Consider the following 16,909-nt stretch of genomic DNA (forward strand, 5'->3'; position numbering starts at 1 on the left):
TGGAAATTGTTAAGAATTACGGCTTCCCAGGAATAGCTTGTTTGTTCATCAATAATCAAGTTTTCTATTAAATTAACTCAACGATACTGATTGAATATAATCTTTAATAGTTATGGTTATGGTTAAATTACACAAAGAAACGCACGCCAAAGAACCATGGCCAACATGGGCCGACGGCGGAGTAAAAACAAAGGCTCTGAATTTTTGAAATGGTTCCCGCCCGCATAAACTGAAAGGTATTTTGAGACTATTTAAATGATGGTAATGGAAAGATCGAGGGGAAACCACTGGTCAAAAGGGTGGCAAATCAATTTCTAATTCCTTTCAATTCCTCCAATTACCGGATTAATTCCGTTTTGGGGGATTTGCACTTTAATTCCTATTAATTTCTAATAATTCCACGATATTCATTGTCTACTTTCTAGAAACAATTTTCTAAACATTTTCTTTACTTTTCTTTATTTTGATAATTTTCTAAGATTTCCTTCAAATTTAAAGAAAACGAACGAAAACCTTCGAAATTACGGCAGTTTCGTAGTTGTCGAAGTATCCGGTAATTGAAGGAATTGAAGATAATACTAGGAATTGAAGGAGTTGATAGAATCATAGTTATCCGTATTTCTCATTTACGTTCAACTTCTCGTATTTCCAGTCAATTCCTTGTAATTGTGATGCTACGGAAATTCCTTCCAGGGTGTGTAGTGTAATCAATTACCCGAGTAGTTTCCCCCTCGGGAAAGATGTTCCTTGTTAAAGTCTCTTCCCGTTTATTTCATTTCATTAATCATAGCGCTGCTTCTAGCTAGCCTCCGAATGGTTGATGCTATTTGCACAATGTGCAAATAGTCTCTTTATAATAATTTGGCTATTTGCACAATGTGCAAATAGTCTCTTTATAATACTTTGGCTATTTGCACACGGTAAAAATATGATAGAAAGAGATGTAAATAGTCGTGAAGCGTGACATACTTTATGAGTGATCCCTATGCACGTACGAACAATTAGTAGGGATAAACCATTATGTAAAGTTCGTAAGTGTGGTAATTTTGTGAACTTTTGACAATTCTCAATTACATTTTATGTCAAACGTCTACGAAATTGCCATACTCACGAACTTTACGATAATGGTTTACCCCAGCAAGTCTCTAGCTCTAGCGGACGACTAGATACTTCGTCATCGACTATTTTCCCGGCAAAACGCTTAAACGCTTTTTGTAGAGCATCATCACCCATTCAACGCACTTCAAGCATGAGTGGTACTCTAAATAGGGTACTGAAACCTGACAGTGTCACAAAAATGTAAAACACTGTAAAAATATTTTCATGTAAAATAGAGTACTTTCTGCAGCTGACCACTATGATCACTTTCAAAGTGCGTTGACACATTTCAACATGTATGAGAAGCCTAGCTGAAATTATGATGGCATAGTTGTGTTCCAAATGTGAAGGATTTCTATTACGCGCGCTCTCTCTAACGACCAATGACCAATGACAGCAGAGTCAGAATTTTTCAATATGTTATCAACGGACACGAGTCTTTTAATATTGCGGCAGTGAGCTAGGATACATGTAATTGAAATGAAAAATTAGTGAACAGATGAGACCCGAACCCAAAAATGAAACTATTATGTCATTGGTGACGACCCACAAATATTTCCTAATAAACGTTTTCGTCATAGGAGATTCTGTGACCGACGCTACAACCCCAAAAAAGTCCATAAAAAACATCTCGCTGACCTCATCATTTTTATTAAAATTAGGATCTTAAGACACTACTGCATGAACTATTTCAAGGAATGACTGTTTGCTAAACTTTCTGTTGTCGTAGGCAAGTTTAATATGGAATTTCCACTTGCAAATTTAAATTGCTCCCGCTGAACCGTCTTGATCACAATATTAACCATAAAATACTGAAACACGAAAGTTCCACCGATTCCAACAGATGTTGCCCACATCGAATGAGTGAAATCGACAATAACACATAATACGCATGCTTGACCTTCTGACAAGGTGACCGATATTAGATAGAGACTAAATGAAAACCTATTACTCGCGGCTAGTATTTCGAGTTGAACACATCTCGTTCACAAATTTACTCCGCGTTCGATAATAAATTTCCATTCAAATTTTCCAATAAAAACCTTTCGTGTGACATTATGGCTACACCGAAAACGGATCACGAAAAACGCAAACAAATCAGTGTTCGCGGTATCGCTCAGGTGGAGAATGTTGGCGAAGTGAAAAATAGTTTCAATCGGCATCTTCATTATACGCTGGTAAAAGATCGGAATGTATCAACACCCCGGGACTACTATTTCGCTATTGCCCATACAGTTCGAGATCATATGGTATCAAGGTGGATACGTACACAGCAGTACTACTATGAAAAGGACCCCAAGGTAAAGTCAACATTCTATAGCATTAAGCTCGTCTCATAATCCGACTTTAATTAAAAGAAACGGACAATGAACTTGATCGCATTACGTGAACAAGAAGTGAGCTGACAAATTAATTTACTTTGCGAATTTCAATCAATTGAATGCAACATCAACGGTGTGCATTTTAATGTTCGGTGTAGTTGTTCTCTCGCTGGATATAAATAGCTCGTTGTAAACAGAGTTTGTTTTTCTTGTGTCTCGCAATATTACATCAAATGTCGTGTCGACCATGCATTGGTCGTGTATGTTTTTAGTGCACTCAGTAATTTTCTTAATTTTACTGAAAAATACACTTTTCTAATTGGTTCGACCACCATTGCATACATCCAATGCAAACAGTCGATTTACATAATGTTGAATGCTTGTGATATATATCTGACTAGAGAATTGAATTTATCGGAGAAAGACAGCTGATCGTATAGCGGCTCCATGAAGTCATCCTATTCAGTAATACATTTTTGTTGTCTGCCGTTTATTTTTATCTGTGAGAGAAAATTTTGGCAACCGATAAGAATTGCCGGTTAGGTATGTTGAAAGTTGTTGGAATAGGTTATCGAAGGGTATATAATTCGTATACATTTTAGTACAGTGAAAACGGTTGGTTGGATATTCATTTTACTGTTCTCTCGTACGATTGATAAATGACGAAACAATTTTAAATCAAAATTTGGATTGCTGTTAAATGGACTACATTCCAACCAAAGGTATAAAGCCTTTGTTCCAACACAATTCATAGGTGAATGACTGGCGACATTTTTATCTTTTAACATAAAAACGGTGCACCTAAAATAAGCGTATCTTTAGAAGACTGAATCGATAATTTTTCGTTACTGAATTACCACTGTTTACCCTCTCGTTGTATGAAGGTCATTCAAATGTACTTTGCCCCCTGTCCGGAAAAACAATCTCGCGCCCAAAATTCAATTAAAAAAAAAAAAAATCAACGGAATGCAAAACATATTTTCGCCACAAGAAAGTCAATAACTCCAAAATGAATCAAAATATCGAAATTGAATTCTTCGGCTATGACCATCAAAACAAACAAAAATTTCTGCATAGTGATATTAAGCCCCGAGTTTAAACCGCATATCGATATCAGTCTGAGTTGGAGCACGAGTTTAGCAAATGATCTAGAAAATGAAAGCATTTTCAGTAAAGACAATTTAATAAAAGACATCAGTCATTTAGAATGTGTATATTTTGATAGAATTAACTGGCACAACCTTGTGCTACATCAACATCTACGAGTAGACTGGTTTCATATGAATACATTTATTTATTGGAAATTATTTTCAAATGATTTCGAGTCCTTCTCTGAACTCTTATGTTGTCATAATGAATTGCTAGTGCCTCTGAGGCATAGTTGTGTTTAACCGTTTAAAAACACGAAACGCATATCACGAACAATTGAATGTTTCACTTCATTTAGTCTAAGTAACAGATTGATAATAGCTTTAACCTGCAACAAACGGCAAGCATATGACCAGTATTATTTTCGGGTCTCTCACTTACATCGATGAAAGTATTTTTAATCGATTGATTTCAAATCTTGTACTTCAAGTTTTTTAACATCCATTTTACTATATAAACGACCTCTGGGTAAGATGTCATTATTTTAGTCGTCGTTATCGATAACAGATGTATGTGACAGGTTAACATGTCGTTGGTTTTTGCTATGTAAGACACATTACCCAGCTGGCATCGCTCGTTTTTGTTGTCGTTAACAGATAAAATATCAAGATTCAAAATTACTTACTGCAGTCATAATGGAACTAAACTCTATTCCTTGGACCAATTTACCACAGTGCACTTGCTCAGAATTTCTTTTAAAAATCTCTTATAGGAAAGGGCAATCAAATTTTAGATGACATTTTTTTCAGCTGATTAACTCATACAAACAAAAGTGGCTATGCGTGTTTATACGATTCTATCTGTATCACTACTGTAAAATCCGTATGCACACTCATAAGCAGTTTCAAACTTCGGCTGAAATATGATTATCCTTCCTTGTACAATGAACAAATGTTGAAAGAAGCTCCCCTTTGTTTACCTGAAATGATTTAAAAGATTTAAACGATCTAGGAAATACAGTCATTCATTCGAAGATCAGAGGCGAATTGTGTACTGCTACTTCAACCATTCGTCAATCGTCAATGTAAGCAAAATTTCGTTCCACAGTATACTCTTTCTACTGTACTGTACACGTAAATATTGCCACTTTCGCATCGAAACGGTTCTTGCTGTTATTCTCTGTTTCACTGGTATCTCTCAATTCGTATGTGATTCCAAATGGAAAATGAGAGAAATGGAGAATATCAACCGGAACAGCTGAGATACAAAAGTGACCCTATTTACGTGTGCAAAACTGTGCGCCGATTCTTTTTTTTATAGAATTCATCAACGTACCTAAAACTTGAGCGAGACCGTTCTTAGCCGCAATAAATAAATTTGAGCTGCCTGGCAGCAAGAACTACATGAACAATTTTGCGTTGATGGGATCTAGAATTATGCCGTGTTTTCCATTGTAATCCGATATTCACCACAGGCCAAACAATGGAAAACGGAGTACAATTTTCGATCCCATCAACGCAAAATTACTCGTCTGTTTTCGGCCTAAGAAGAATCAAGATTCTGAACACCGTTCTCATACGCATGCATAAGTCACAATTGTGATTCTCACCTACTAGCGACACCTATGTTTCCGTTACTTTTAACCCGTTTTCTATTTTTCCCCCCGATTACGACCCTCATCATTACCATAAGAAAAATTGTTGCATTTACGATCTCATGAACAGATACTGGGTGCTCTTAAAAAAAATATTAAGCACTGCCCGTACTTAGATGTTTTATCCTAATTCGTTGGAACAAAGTGTTAGACTGTGTATGATTGAAGATGTTTCAAGGACGGTAACCTTCCTAAGAGTCAAAATTTTAGTCTCAGTTCTTTTCACTTACCACTCAATCGACATCACTTTATTCAGCTACACTACTTCCAGCAGTGTAGTGTACACGAAACTAGTTACTCTTCATCTTCAAGTATAATTGTGAGAAAAAAGGTATTTAAAGGTTTACTAGTGTTGAAATATCGCGATTTCGTCGCTTATTTCCCACGTCGTTTAGGAAAAACGTTGTTGCTAACTTATTGTTAAAATGCTTTTTTAGCGAGTTCGATTCCAGCACTCTCCTCCGGCTCGAGCTGGAAACCTCTCATTCGCAAAAAAAGCGTTTTATCATGCGTTAGGAAAATAACTATTCCACTCAAATTATGATCAAATAATTCGTTACAAATTTGCTGAGGTAGCAAGAAAATGTTGAGAGAATTAAAAATAAATTTTCCGTTGTGCCATCTCCGTAATTTTTTTGTTAGAAAGAAAGTTGTGCATATCTCACAGATTTTCACATTATTTAATAATACTCAATGACACAGTAAGGTCACTGTATCAAAGTATTGAGTCGAATCACAAATGGAAAGATTTTTTCTTATATAAAAATGGAAAATCGAAATTATCTTTTTTGACCTTTTCGCCTTCGCGACAATGTTGTCGCCATCAGTAGACACTATAGTCTATTTTAATGGAATTTTCTAATTAGTCTCCAGACCTCGTAGATCAATTAATCATATCAATAATAAACAATTCGTATTTATAATTAGACTCGGGCATGGATGTTTATAAAGTTCGAAAATATGTCGACTGTGTCATTGAATTGATAACACGATAATTGTGTGAAATTTCTGTTTACAAACTTAATGATACTAATGGGTGAGAAGTCTTCTTTAACTCTACACTATGTTTTCTGTTGCCGATCTTTTTTTTTGTTTTGGTTAATAAATACGGGTTAGTAGGACACTTCCGTCAGAAGGTCATGGAACATAATCTTAATTCACAAAGATTTCACTTGTTCATTTGAAGAAAGAAAACCTCAATTCAGCATTAATGATACGGTCACACATGACATACCATCCTGATTCAGGATTCCTGAAAGACAGTTTAAATGATGACATTTTTTACCTTTGTCCCTTTGCCTAGTGCTGCCCTCAACACAATGACTGATTTCTCAAAATCTGAATATTTTCAGCGTGTCTACTACCTATCACTGGAATACTACATGGGTCGATCACTGCAAAACACCATGATCAATCTTGGTATTCAGGGTGCATGTGACGAAGCTCTCTATCAACTCGGCCTGGACATCGAAGAATTGGAAGATTTAGAAGAGGACGCCGGTCTCGGTAATGGCGGTTTGGGTCGTTTGGCTGCATGCTTCTTGGATTCGATGGCCACCTTGGGCTTGGCCGCATATGGTTACGGTATCCGTTATGAATATGGCATTTTCGCTCAAAAGATTACGAACGGTGAACAGAAAGAAGAGCCTGATGATTGGTTGCGATATGGTAATCCATGGGAAAAAGCTCGCCCTGAATTCATGTTGCCGGTCAACTTTTTCGGACGAGTCATTGATACGGATGAAGGAAAGAAATGGGTCGATACGCAGGTGGTGTTTGCTATGCCGTACGATAATCCAATTCCTGGTTACGGAAACAATGTTGTCAATACGCTGAGGTTGTGGTCAGCCAAGAGTCCAATCGATTTCAATTTGAAATTTTGTAAGTGATTCGCCATTGCATTGTCATTCGTACCGGAAACTAAGATTTATTTTCATTCCAGTCAACGATGGTGACTACATTCAAGCCGTCTTAGATCGTAATCTGGCCGAGAACATCTCCCGGGTACTGTATCCCAACGATAACTTCTTTGAAGGCAAAGAGTTGCGTTTGAAACAGGAATACTTCATGTGTGCCGCCACACTTCAAGACATTATTCGTCGCTACAAGGCATCGAAATTCGGTTCACGCGAAGCCGTTCGAACTGATTTCAAACACTTCCCAGATAAAGTGGCCATTCAACTCAATGATACACATCCATCGTTGGCCATACCGGAATTGATGCGTATCCTAATTGACGTTGAGAAGTTATCGTGGGACGACGCCTTCGATATAACGACACGTGCCTGTGCGTACACCAACCACACCGTACTTCCAGAAGCGTTAGAACGTTGGCCAGTTTCTTTGCTTCAATCGATCCTGCCACGCCATTTAGAAATCATTTACCACATCAATTTCCTGTTCTTGGAGAAAGTTAAAGCCAAATATCCAGGTGACATGGATCGCTTGCGACGAATGTCCTGCGTGGAAGAGGAAGGCGATAAACGTATCAATATGGCTCATTTGTCGATTATCGGTTCACACGCAGTGAATGGCGTAGCTGCTCTTCATTCGGAAATTTTGAAGAAGGATCTATTCAAACCCTTCTACGAAATGAACCCGGAGAAATTCCAGAACAAAACCAACGGCATCACACCACGTCGTTGGCTGTTGTTGTGCAATCCAGGCTTGTCAGATGTGATCTGTGAGAAAATCGGAGACGAGTGGCCAGTGCATCTCGATCAATTGCTTGCATTGAAGAAATGGGCCAAGGACGCCAATTTCCAACGCTTGTTCGGCAAGGTCAAGCAGGAGAATAAATTGCGATTCGCCCAATTGTTGGAGAAAGATTATGGAGTCAAGGTGAATCCGTCATCGTTGTTCGATATTCACGTGAAACGAATCCATGAGTACAAGCGTCAGTTGTTGAACTGCTTGCACATCATCACATTGTACAATCGCATCAAGAAGGATCCAACCGCTAAGTTCACTCCTCGAACGATCATGATTGGTGGCAAGGCAGCTCCAGGCTACCATACCGCCAAACAGATCATTAAACTCGTTTGCGCTGTTGCCAATGTGGTTAACAACGATCCGATTGTTGGTGACAAATTGAAAGTAATTTTCTTGGAGAACTATCGAGTTACATTGGCCGAGAAAATCATGCCCGCCGCTGATTTGTCGGAACAAATTTCAACTGCCGGTACAGAGGCGTCTGGAACCGGTAACATGAAATTCATGTTGAACGGCGCCTTGACCATCGGTACGATGGACGGTGCCAATGTCGAGATGGCCGAAGAAATGGGTCTGGATAATATCTTCATTTTCGGTATGACCTGCGAACAGGTGGACGAACTGAAGAAGAAAGGCTACAATGCCTACGATTACTACAATGGTAATCCGGATATTAAGCAATGTGTCGACCAGATCCAAGGCGGTTTCTTCAGTCCATCCAATCCGAACGAATTTAAGCAAATTGCTGATATTTTGTTGAAATATGACGGCTACTATACGTTGGCTGATTATGCCGACTACATCAAGGCACAGGACAGAGTCTCTGCTACTTATCAGGTAATTTTAGTTTGTTGTTTGATTGGGGAAAGTGTTTGACGGTCTCTTATGAATTTTTTCGCAGAATCAATCGAAGTGGCTCGAAATGGCTATCAATAATGTGGCATCTAGTGGAAAATTCTCCAGTGATCGTACGATTGCTGAATATGCTAGGGAAATTTGGGGCGTTGAACCATCGTGGGAAAAACTACCCAATCCAGCTGGAAATTAAATTAGGTCATCCGTGTCAGTTAATCATATGCAATATGCGCAGAAGAAAGTTTTTTTTCTGAAATTACAAAAGTTGGAGTTGAGAAGTTTAGTAATGTCATTACAAGTATCCACTATAAACGGGCAACAAAGTCGCTTCCTTTTTTTTATTGATTTGTCATTCTCTCTTTTTTTGTTAATCTCAACGTCCGGCTGTAGAAGAGTTTAACTTGAACGTGCCATTTAAATCTAAAAGATTTTTTTAATTATTTGTATTTGTTATATGTAAAGAAATTGTTTTTTGATCAAGTTTTTTTCGAAAGATTTCTAAATAAAAAGTCATCTTCTTGTTGAATATAAATATCGAAGATTTTTTGTACATAAGAAAAGCTGTCCAAAGGACCATCTGCATTTTTATAGATTTTTTTACATTTCGTTTTTGTTTGACATAGCTTTCATACCAGAAGAGCTAATTCTTTACAGTAAAACTCTTTTGGCCTGTGGAGAGCCACAATTGTTTTCAGTACCAAACAAAAATAGAGCGCCGACACTAGTACACAATTTTCTGATGAATTGTATTAGAATGATACAAAGATCGATTACATTTGAGCCTTAGTTTCTTTTTCGGAAAATTCTGAAAGTTCAAATTAATTAGATTTTGGTATTATTCTATTACATTTCTAGTACATTTTGCCATAAAGCTGCTGATTTCAACGCTCTATTTTTTTTGGGAACCAACTTCACTGCTATCACTATTCAAAAATAAAGTACTGAAAGAAATTGTAGTGCCTCTACAGACCAACGGAGGTGGACTGAACCTAGACTGAAATAAATTTGAAATTCTTCAGAGGGATTCTTTTGAAAAACAGCCTACCGAAATCAGACGCGTTTTCCAGTGGACTTTTTTATATGTGCCTAGAAAGGACTTCGACCCAAGAACCCAAAACCACTTTCGAAAAAATTCTTCGAAGCTTTTATGGCTGGTGAAAGGTGACTAAAAACCGAAAACTTGCACTTTTCTTACCAAAATTTCTCCAGGTACACGAGCCATACATGGTCTTGTGTGATGTCATTAGAAAGGTAATCACATGTACTATTGAGCCGAATAGAGACTCATTGGTTTTAAAATTAATCCACACTGAAATATGTGCAGTTGAAGTTTTCAACCGAAAACTTGCACTTTTCTTACCAATATTTCTCCAGTTACACGAGCCGTACATGGTGGTGTGGGGTATCATTTGAAAGGTAATTTTATGTGCTTTTGGGCCAAATAGGGTCTTATGGGGTTTGGATGCATATGCGATGAAATATGAGAAGTTGAAATGTTTAAGTGCCCATATTTCATCGCATATACATCCAAACCCCATAAGACCCTATTTGGCCCAAAAGCACATAAAATTACCTTTCAAATGATACCCCACACGTCCATGTACGGCTCGTTTTCTGTTGAAGACTTCAACTGCACAAATTTCAGTGTGGATTAATTTTAAAACCAATGAGTCTCTATTCTGCTCAATAGTACATGTGATTACCTTTCTAATGACACCCCACACGACCCTGTACGGCTCGTGTACCTGGAGAAATTTTGGTAAGAAAAGTGCAAATTTTCGGCTTTCGATCACCTTTCACCAGCCATAAAAGCTTCGAAGAATTTTTTTGAGAGTGGTTTTGGCTTCTAGGGTCGAAGTCCTTTCTAGGTACCTATAAAAAGTTCCACTAGAAAACACGCCCGATTTCGGTAGGCTGTTTTTCAAAAGAATCCCTCTCAAGAATTTAAGGCCTTCTAAGATTATTACTCTAATCTGAGGACTAGTAAATAATAGCTAATTAGCATTCAGGACTACCACAAACTAAACTAAACTCAATGCAAATATGGACGGACACAGCTAACGACATTTTTTTATAGTCAAATACGCAGAGGGATTCGTTTGAAAAACAACCTACCGAAATCTGACCCATTTGCTCTGGGATTGATATAGCGTTTGAAAGGTCTTGGTCTGAGAAATTAAAAACCTAAACCTAGACCTCATAAATTTTCCATAGATTTTGGCTACTTTCACCCAACGTCCATTTTATCATTTTTTCTAACATAACGTAGCATATGACGTCAGTTTCGACCTTTGAAAAGACCTGCTGCCAGCAACCAAGGTTGGCTGGAGACTATGCAAAGCTTGATTTTAATTCCTCAGACCAAGACCTTTCAAACGATGTATATCCACCCCAGTCGAAATCGGTCCGATTTCGGTAGGTGGTTTTTCAAAAGATTCCATCACAAAGTGATGGGGTTTTCTAATAGAAATTAAACCTTTGTCTAGTAACAACTCTTGAAACTCTTGGATCTTGAGATCGGGGCACTAAAATATCATAAAATTGCATTTTGAGAAGGTCATTTTGTGTCAAACTAATTTTTATGCAAAAGAGGAAGCAATACATTCTAAATACATTCCTAGGCACCTCCAACCGCAACAAAGATCTGGTTATGCCAACGTGAAATCAGAGGAGCTAGTGAGCAAAATTGTTTGATACGAATTGTAAATTTACTAAAAAAAAAATATCGGGCCCACAATGTCAACCAAACTTATGTCTAAGTCCGCTTTTACTGTTTTACCGGTTGATCTCTTTACACGATCTCACTGCTTATCCGTGCTTATATGGTTTTAATACTAACCCAGTTCTATCTACCTCGAGAAATCGCCCGAGAAAATGCAATTTTCAAGTTTCTCCCGAGGTAAATACATCGTTTTCCACAACAAAGGCCTTCGACGTTTTAGCGGCAGGGAGAAAATGACTCCTTTCTGACCTGCGTTGTGAAAAATAATCATTTTCCCTTATTTGCTTCAAAATTATGTACGCCCAGTGATGATACAAGAATCGATAGAAACGTTTCACTCTATTTTGAAAGTTGACCTTTCACAGGCGGTAAGCGTTAATGACTGGTATGTTTATCAAATCTTTTAAACTTTTTTTCGTCCAAGAAATTTACAATACATTTTACTATCAAAGACCAAATAAGCCGCTGAGATTGGTAGTCATTGTCGACAACATATTTCGATTCCGTCGTTCTTCAAGTATATGGAAAGCAGCTATTATAAATCAATAGAAGAGACAGAACACTTGCACCACACATCGTTATCTAGAAAGCGATAGTTCGTATCGATATTTGATTTATATGAAACTGCGGTCAGTGTAGAGTGTCATTGTCTTATAAAATGCAAATGTTAAACCTTATCACGTATTTGTTGCTGGCGTGTAGTCTCACTTTTTCCATTATTCTGCAAACTAGTGCACTCGCGAGCAAATACTTTCCTTAATTATTGGTAGATTCTTTGAACCAATATTTTTCGTTAATTTAATTTGAGTTTCATTTCCAAATTTACGTGTAGTGTGCTTTCTATTACGGTCCTGCTACAATTTACGATACAATTGAGTATAAATGGCATCCCGGATTGAAGCAATTGGACTCATTCACGAACAAAACGAAGAGTTGACTAGCGACTTGTATGAAAAACATGAATCACTTGGGTTATGTGAGACCACGCTGATGGTATTTATCATGAGCATTTGCTACTTTTTTGCGATTTTCCTGTTTATTGTTTCGTCACTAAGTACTATTTTCGTCGTCATTTGTATTCTTATTGCTGCTGTGCTGTATTTTGTTGTTTTTATCGCTTTTCGTTTGTTTTGCATAAGCTTAAAATGCATCGTACTCAACGTCTTCAAAGTGGTCGTATCCGTTTTGGTTGAATTTGTAACGATGTTTCAAAGAACGTCCAACATACGTAACGATTCCAGATGAATGTTCAGCTGAATCGGTAAATTAGAATTAACCTCTATGGAATTTAACCATAACTTCAGTTTGAATGTAAATAAAAAAGTCGCTCTTTGTGATTAAAATATTTTAAAAACAGAGACCCCTGGTATCCAAATACAAAATCGCATGCAAACCGTCTCATCTATGTTCATTTTAATTCTGAGCGATTTTTGCGAAAAACAGCCTATACCGAAATCTGACCGAATTTTTAGTGGAACCATTTTTATGGGCCAAGACAGATATTAAATCCTAGAATCCAAAACCAAAACCCATGTCGTCAGAGGGAGGTGACCGAAAATCGAAAATTACAATTTTTTTACCTGTTTTTCTCAAAGGACATGGATGGTCTTGGTATTTAATAACTGAGGTCATATAGTTACAGGCCAACAAAGGGTATGTGGGTTGTCGAGTGAGAAATATTATTTTAAAAATGACGATTTTAGACTAAAATGGGTGAACTTTGTAGGGTGTTGTAGCTCTGCTAAAGCTTCTTTCCATTTAAGAAAAACGTCAGCCCATAAAAAAAAACTTTTCTAACTCGTTTCTCTAGGAATAACGGGAATTACTACTATTGATGTATATGAGGTATCATTAGAAACCTGAGACAGATTACTGAATGGACAGAAGTTTTCCTTGTATCGAATGTTTTTAGGAGAGGTGTATGACCTGTGACTACATGGCCTCAGCTGTTCAATGATCCTATGGTTGGCCGTGTCCCTTGTCACCTGTGGGAGAAAAACAATTAAGAAAATTGTATTTCCCACTGACGAAACTACGGTCGAAAAAAAAATGAAACTAAGGCTTTGATTCAAGGGTTCATTTCCTGTCTAGGCATATAAAAATGATTCCGCTAAAAAATCGGTCCCATTTCGGTGGACTATTTTTCAAAAGAATATGAAATGTTCGGTGTACCAGGTCAAAGATGTTTCTTTTTCAACAGATCAACCTCTGTAAAGTTCAAATGTGCATGCCACATTAAGTGCACACAAAGGCGTAAAAATGAAATATTCCAAAAGATTTCAAATTTATGTAAAATGTATGCAACCGAAGATTAACATATTTCAAACAGCCGGTCGGAACAATAAATCTATAAAACAAAAATATTTATACGCTAAATATGTTTTTGACTTCGTCTGTGTATTGTTACACCCAATGCTCATCAAAAAGGAAACTACCGCACTACATGCCAGACAGTTTGGCAACAAAATGTCATGCATAAAACAACACATTGTAACATAACAAAAATGTTGTAAATATGTTGTTTCCGGTACATTAATAACATACCGATTCCATCATCAAATTTCGTTAAGTTTGGAAAAAATCTGTATCGCACATTTTGGTAGCGAGGTGACTGATCCGTTTGGGTTTTTTATTCAATCATTTTTACAAAGAATATGTTCGGTTAGGTCAACAACATTTATTACTTTACAATCATAAGTTAGTTATGTTGGTTCTCATTTCGCCTATAAAATCAGAACTCCAACGTAACAGAGAGGTTTTCATCGAAATCCAGAATATTGTTTAGATTGTATGGACGGCTGTTAGCTGTTATAGACAACGACAGGAAGAATAAACGACAAGCTCTGCCTAATTAGGTCTTATATAGCAAAAAGCATGTTCAAAACAAATGAAGTAACAGATTTCTGAAATCAATCTCTGAAAATCTTCGATCAAATGAAGTAATAGTTTGAATAGTAACACGGTTAATATGCTTGCCATTTGTGACAGGTTAAATCTGTTACTTATTTCGTTTTTACAAATATTTTACTTCATGCCCCATGCGAAAGTTGATCATTACATAGCAATTTCCCCCTGCGAAAATGATCCGCTACAGTGAACGACATCTCAAATGTCTCACTGTCAAATTTTTCTGAGAATTTTATTGTGTCATTGCAAATTCACAATGACATTCGCTGAAAAAAATGACAGTGAGACATTTAAGATGTCGTTCACTGTACATGTGGTCTCTTAATTTCGGTCCTTTTTTTATTTCCTAAATGGAAATCAACTTTCGCATGACGCAGGTAGTAAAACAAGAATGCGTTGGATGCTGCTACGTGCTACACTACTTTGGAAACAACTTTGTGATACTCATTTGTGTGTTTTTGAGCAACTTGCTTCGGCTCTTCGGCAACTGTTTTTCGAAAAGTGTAGAGTTTGTATATCCGAACCGAAGGCGAGTTGCCGAAGTTTGTTGCTCAAAAAGACATCACTGAGTTTGCGAGTATCACAGAGTTATTACCTCATGAATTACTTTCGCAGCATCCAAATGAAAAAAGCGATGTGGGAGGCCTGAATACCTAATTGAGAAATGGGTGTATTGCAATTATTTGCGATATAGATGTAAAATGCCTAGTCATATATGCTCGTCAAGTTATTAGAATACTGCAGAGTTAGCATATAATTTACGCTAGGCGTCAATGGCTCTTGGAATGATGATGTTATCGCAATGTTTGCATGATACAGCGTCGAACACAATTTTACATGGGACCTCTAGTCTGGAATTTCCAGAATGCTTATTTGTATTTTCATTCGTTGTCGTGACGATATTGCAATGTTGCGGAGAAATAGTTGTAAATGGAGAACAGTCTGACCCCTTGAGTCTATGGGTTTTTTTGGCTAATTTAAATTTTGAATGAAGTGGTTTGTTCGAGTGAAATAAGCCAGATGGTGGTGAAAATAGTCGAGCAGTTGGGATGTACTCTTTGTTTGCAATTCGACTACGATTTTAAAATTACTGCGAATAATTAAATAAAATTGTAGCTTGATAAGGAATATGATACGAGTTCAGACATGTTGAGGAATATCCTTTCATTTAAACGGAAATGAAGTGTTATCTCTGTCTTGTTGAACGTTTGTTGAAAATTTTTACGACTTTAAAACTCAACGAAATTTTATTGTGCTTTTATTGGATGAGCCTGTTTGTCATGATATAGACAATGTTCACATAACATTCTAATAGTTATTTACGAGCGACAAAGAAAATCAGGTACGAATAGGTTATACGTGTTAAAACCGTAATGTCGACCTGAATAGAGGAACTGAAACGCCGTTTTCATTTTGATGTGGGCAGATCTACCCGTGTAATTATCATTAGAAGAGTGTAAACTTTGCAAAAATATCAACGCTAAACAAATTTCAAAATTTCGTAAAATTTCACTAAAACTACAATCACCCAACTTAGCCAATCACAGTCCCTTATGCTGACTCTTTGCCCATTTTGTTAAGGTCACCGTTGCTTACAATTTCCACATTACTGTCACCCGTTTTCGGCCTGAAACAATTGTCAACAATGGCTTTCGATAACAAGGGCACCTCTATACTAAACCATCGGCCAAAATCTATAAATTTAGCCACTGCCTGTAGTATCGGTTCCAGAGTTCTGTGCTCCACTCTATCAACCAGTAAAAGACCAGGGCGGTATATCGACAGTCGGTCGAATCCCAATTCAGAAACATCATGATCGGCTTGTCCCTTAGTTTTCATGTATAGGAAATGTGAATCTTTGTTTGCACCGCCACTGCTTACAAGATGGAAATGCTTGCATCCACCTTCTTTGGCCAATTTGGCTGATTCCACCACATAATCGTGATCGACGCGATAAAATCCTGCTGCACCAGCTTTAGCTCGGGTGGTTCCCAGTGCTGAAAAGCCAACTTGATGTCCCTTAAATGCGTCAACGGATTCAGACAGTTTTTCGTAGTCGACGAGCTTTTGTTCGATTTTCCGATAGTTTTCATCCGTCTCAGACGATGGTAGATCTAGTTCTCGGCGAACAATCAGTGTGACTTTTGCGAATTGAGAACGTTTTACCAGTTCCTTTACGATAGCCTTACCAACCTCGCCCGAAGCACCAATAACGATGGCGTTAAGCTTCGATTCCATTTGGAGTTGGTCGTTTATGGGATGATAGTTTACTGTGTCGGATTGGAAAGGTTGTGAAAACCAGAAATAAATAGCTGCTACGATGACAATCGATGACAAAATAGGATGACTGGTGAATTCTGGCATCTAATGTCCTGGAACTGAACGATTTAATTTGTCTTTATCGTTAGAAGAAAAGATATTTGTTCGTTTCACTTACTGAGCTCAATTTACTGTCCGATTTAATGTGACTTTTATCTCTTTGAGGCTCAAAGGTTCGAAACAAATCTGGCCAAAACAACACGAAGTTTTACGAACTAAACAAAATATATA

General features: G+C 37.4%; 2 protein-coding genes across 2 annotated transcripts; one reads left to right on the top strand and one right to left on the bottom strand.

The window, feature by feature from the left end:
* Nucleotides 1-1,965: 1,965 nt before the first annotated feature.
* LOC119066745 (glycogen phosphorylase) lies at nucleotides 1,966-9,191 on the top strand. The gene is made up of 4 exons (XM_037169370.1): nucleotides 1,966-2,399; nucleotides 6,516-7,044; nucleotides 7,106-8,712; nucleotides 8,777-9,191. The coding sequence occupies exons 1-4, from the start codon at nucleotides 2,157-2,159 to the stop codon at nucleotides 8,921-8,923; spliced, it is 2,526 nt and encodes an 841-aa protein (XP_037025265.1). The 5' UTR covers nucleotides 1,966-2,156; the 3' UTR covers nucleotides 8,924-9,191.
* A 6,573-nt stretch (nucleotides 9,192-15,764) lies between these two features.
* Nucleotides 15,765-16,909, bottom strand: LOC119066787 (oxidoreductase HTATIP2-like). Its single transcript, XM_037169449.1, has 2 exons — nucleotides 16,797-16,909; nucleotides 15,765-16,737 (listed from the first exon to the last, which is right to left on the bottom strand). Exon 2 carries the CDS (start codon nucleotides 16,721-16,723, stop codon nucleotides 15,911-15,913), a length of 813 nt encoding a protein of 270 aa, XP_037025344.1. The 5' UTR covers nucleotides 16,724-16,737; nucleotides 16,797-16,909; the 3' UTR covers nucleotides 15,765-15,910.

The sequence above is a fragment of the Bradysia coprophila genome, chromosome IV, assembly GCF_014529535.1.
Source record: "Bradysia coprophila strain Holo2 chromosome IV, BU_Bcop_v1, whole genome shotgun sequence".
Classification (NCBI taxonomy): Eukaryota; Metazoa; Arthropoda; class Insecta; order Diptera; family Sciaridae; genus Bradysia; species Bradysia coprophila.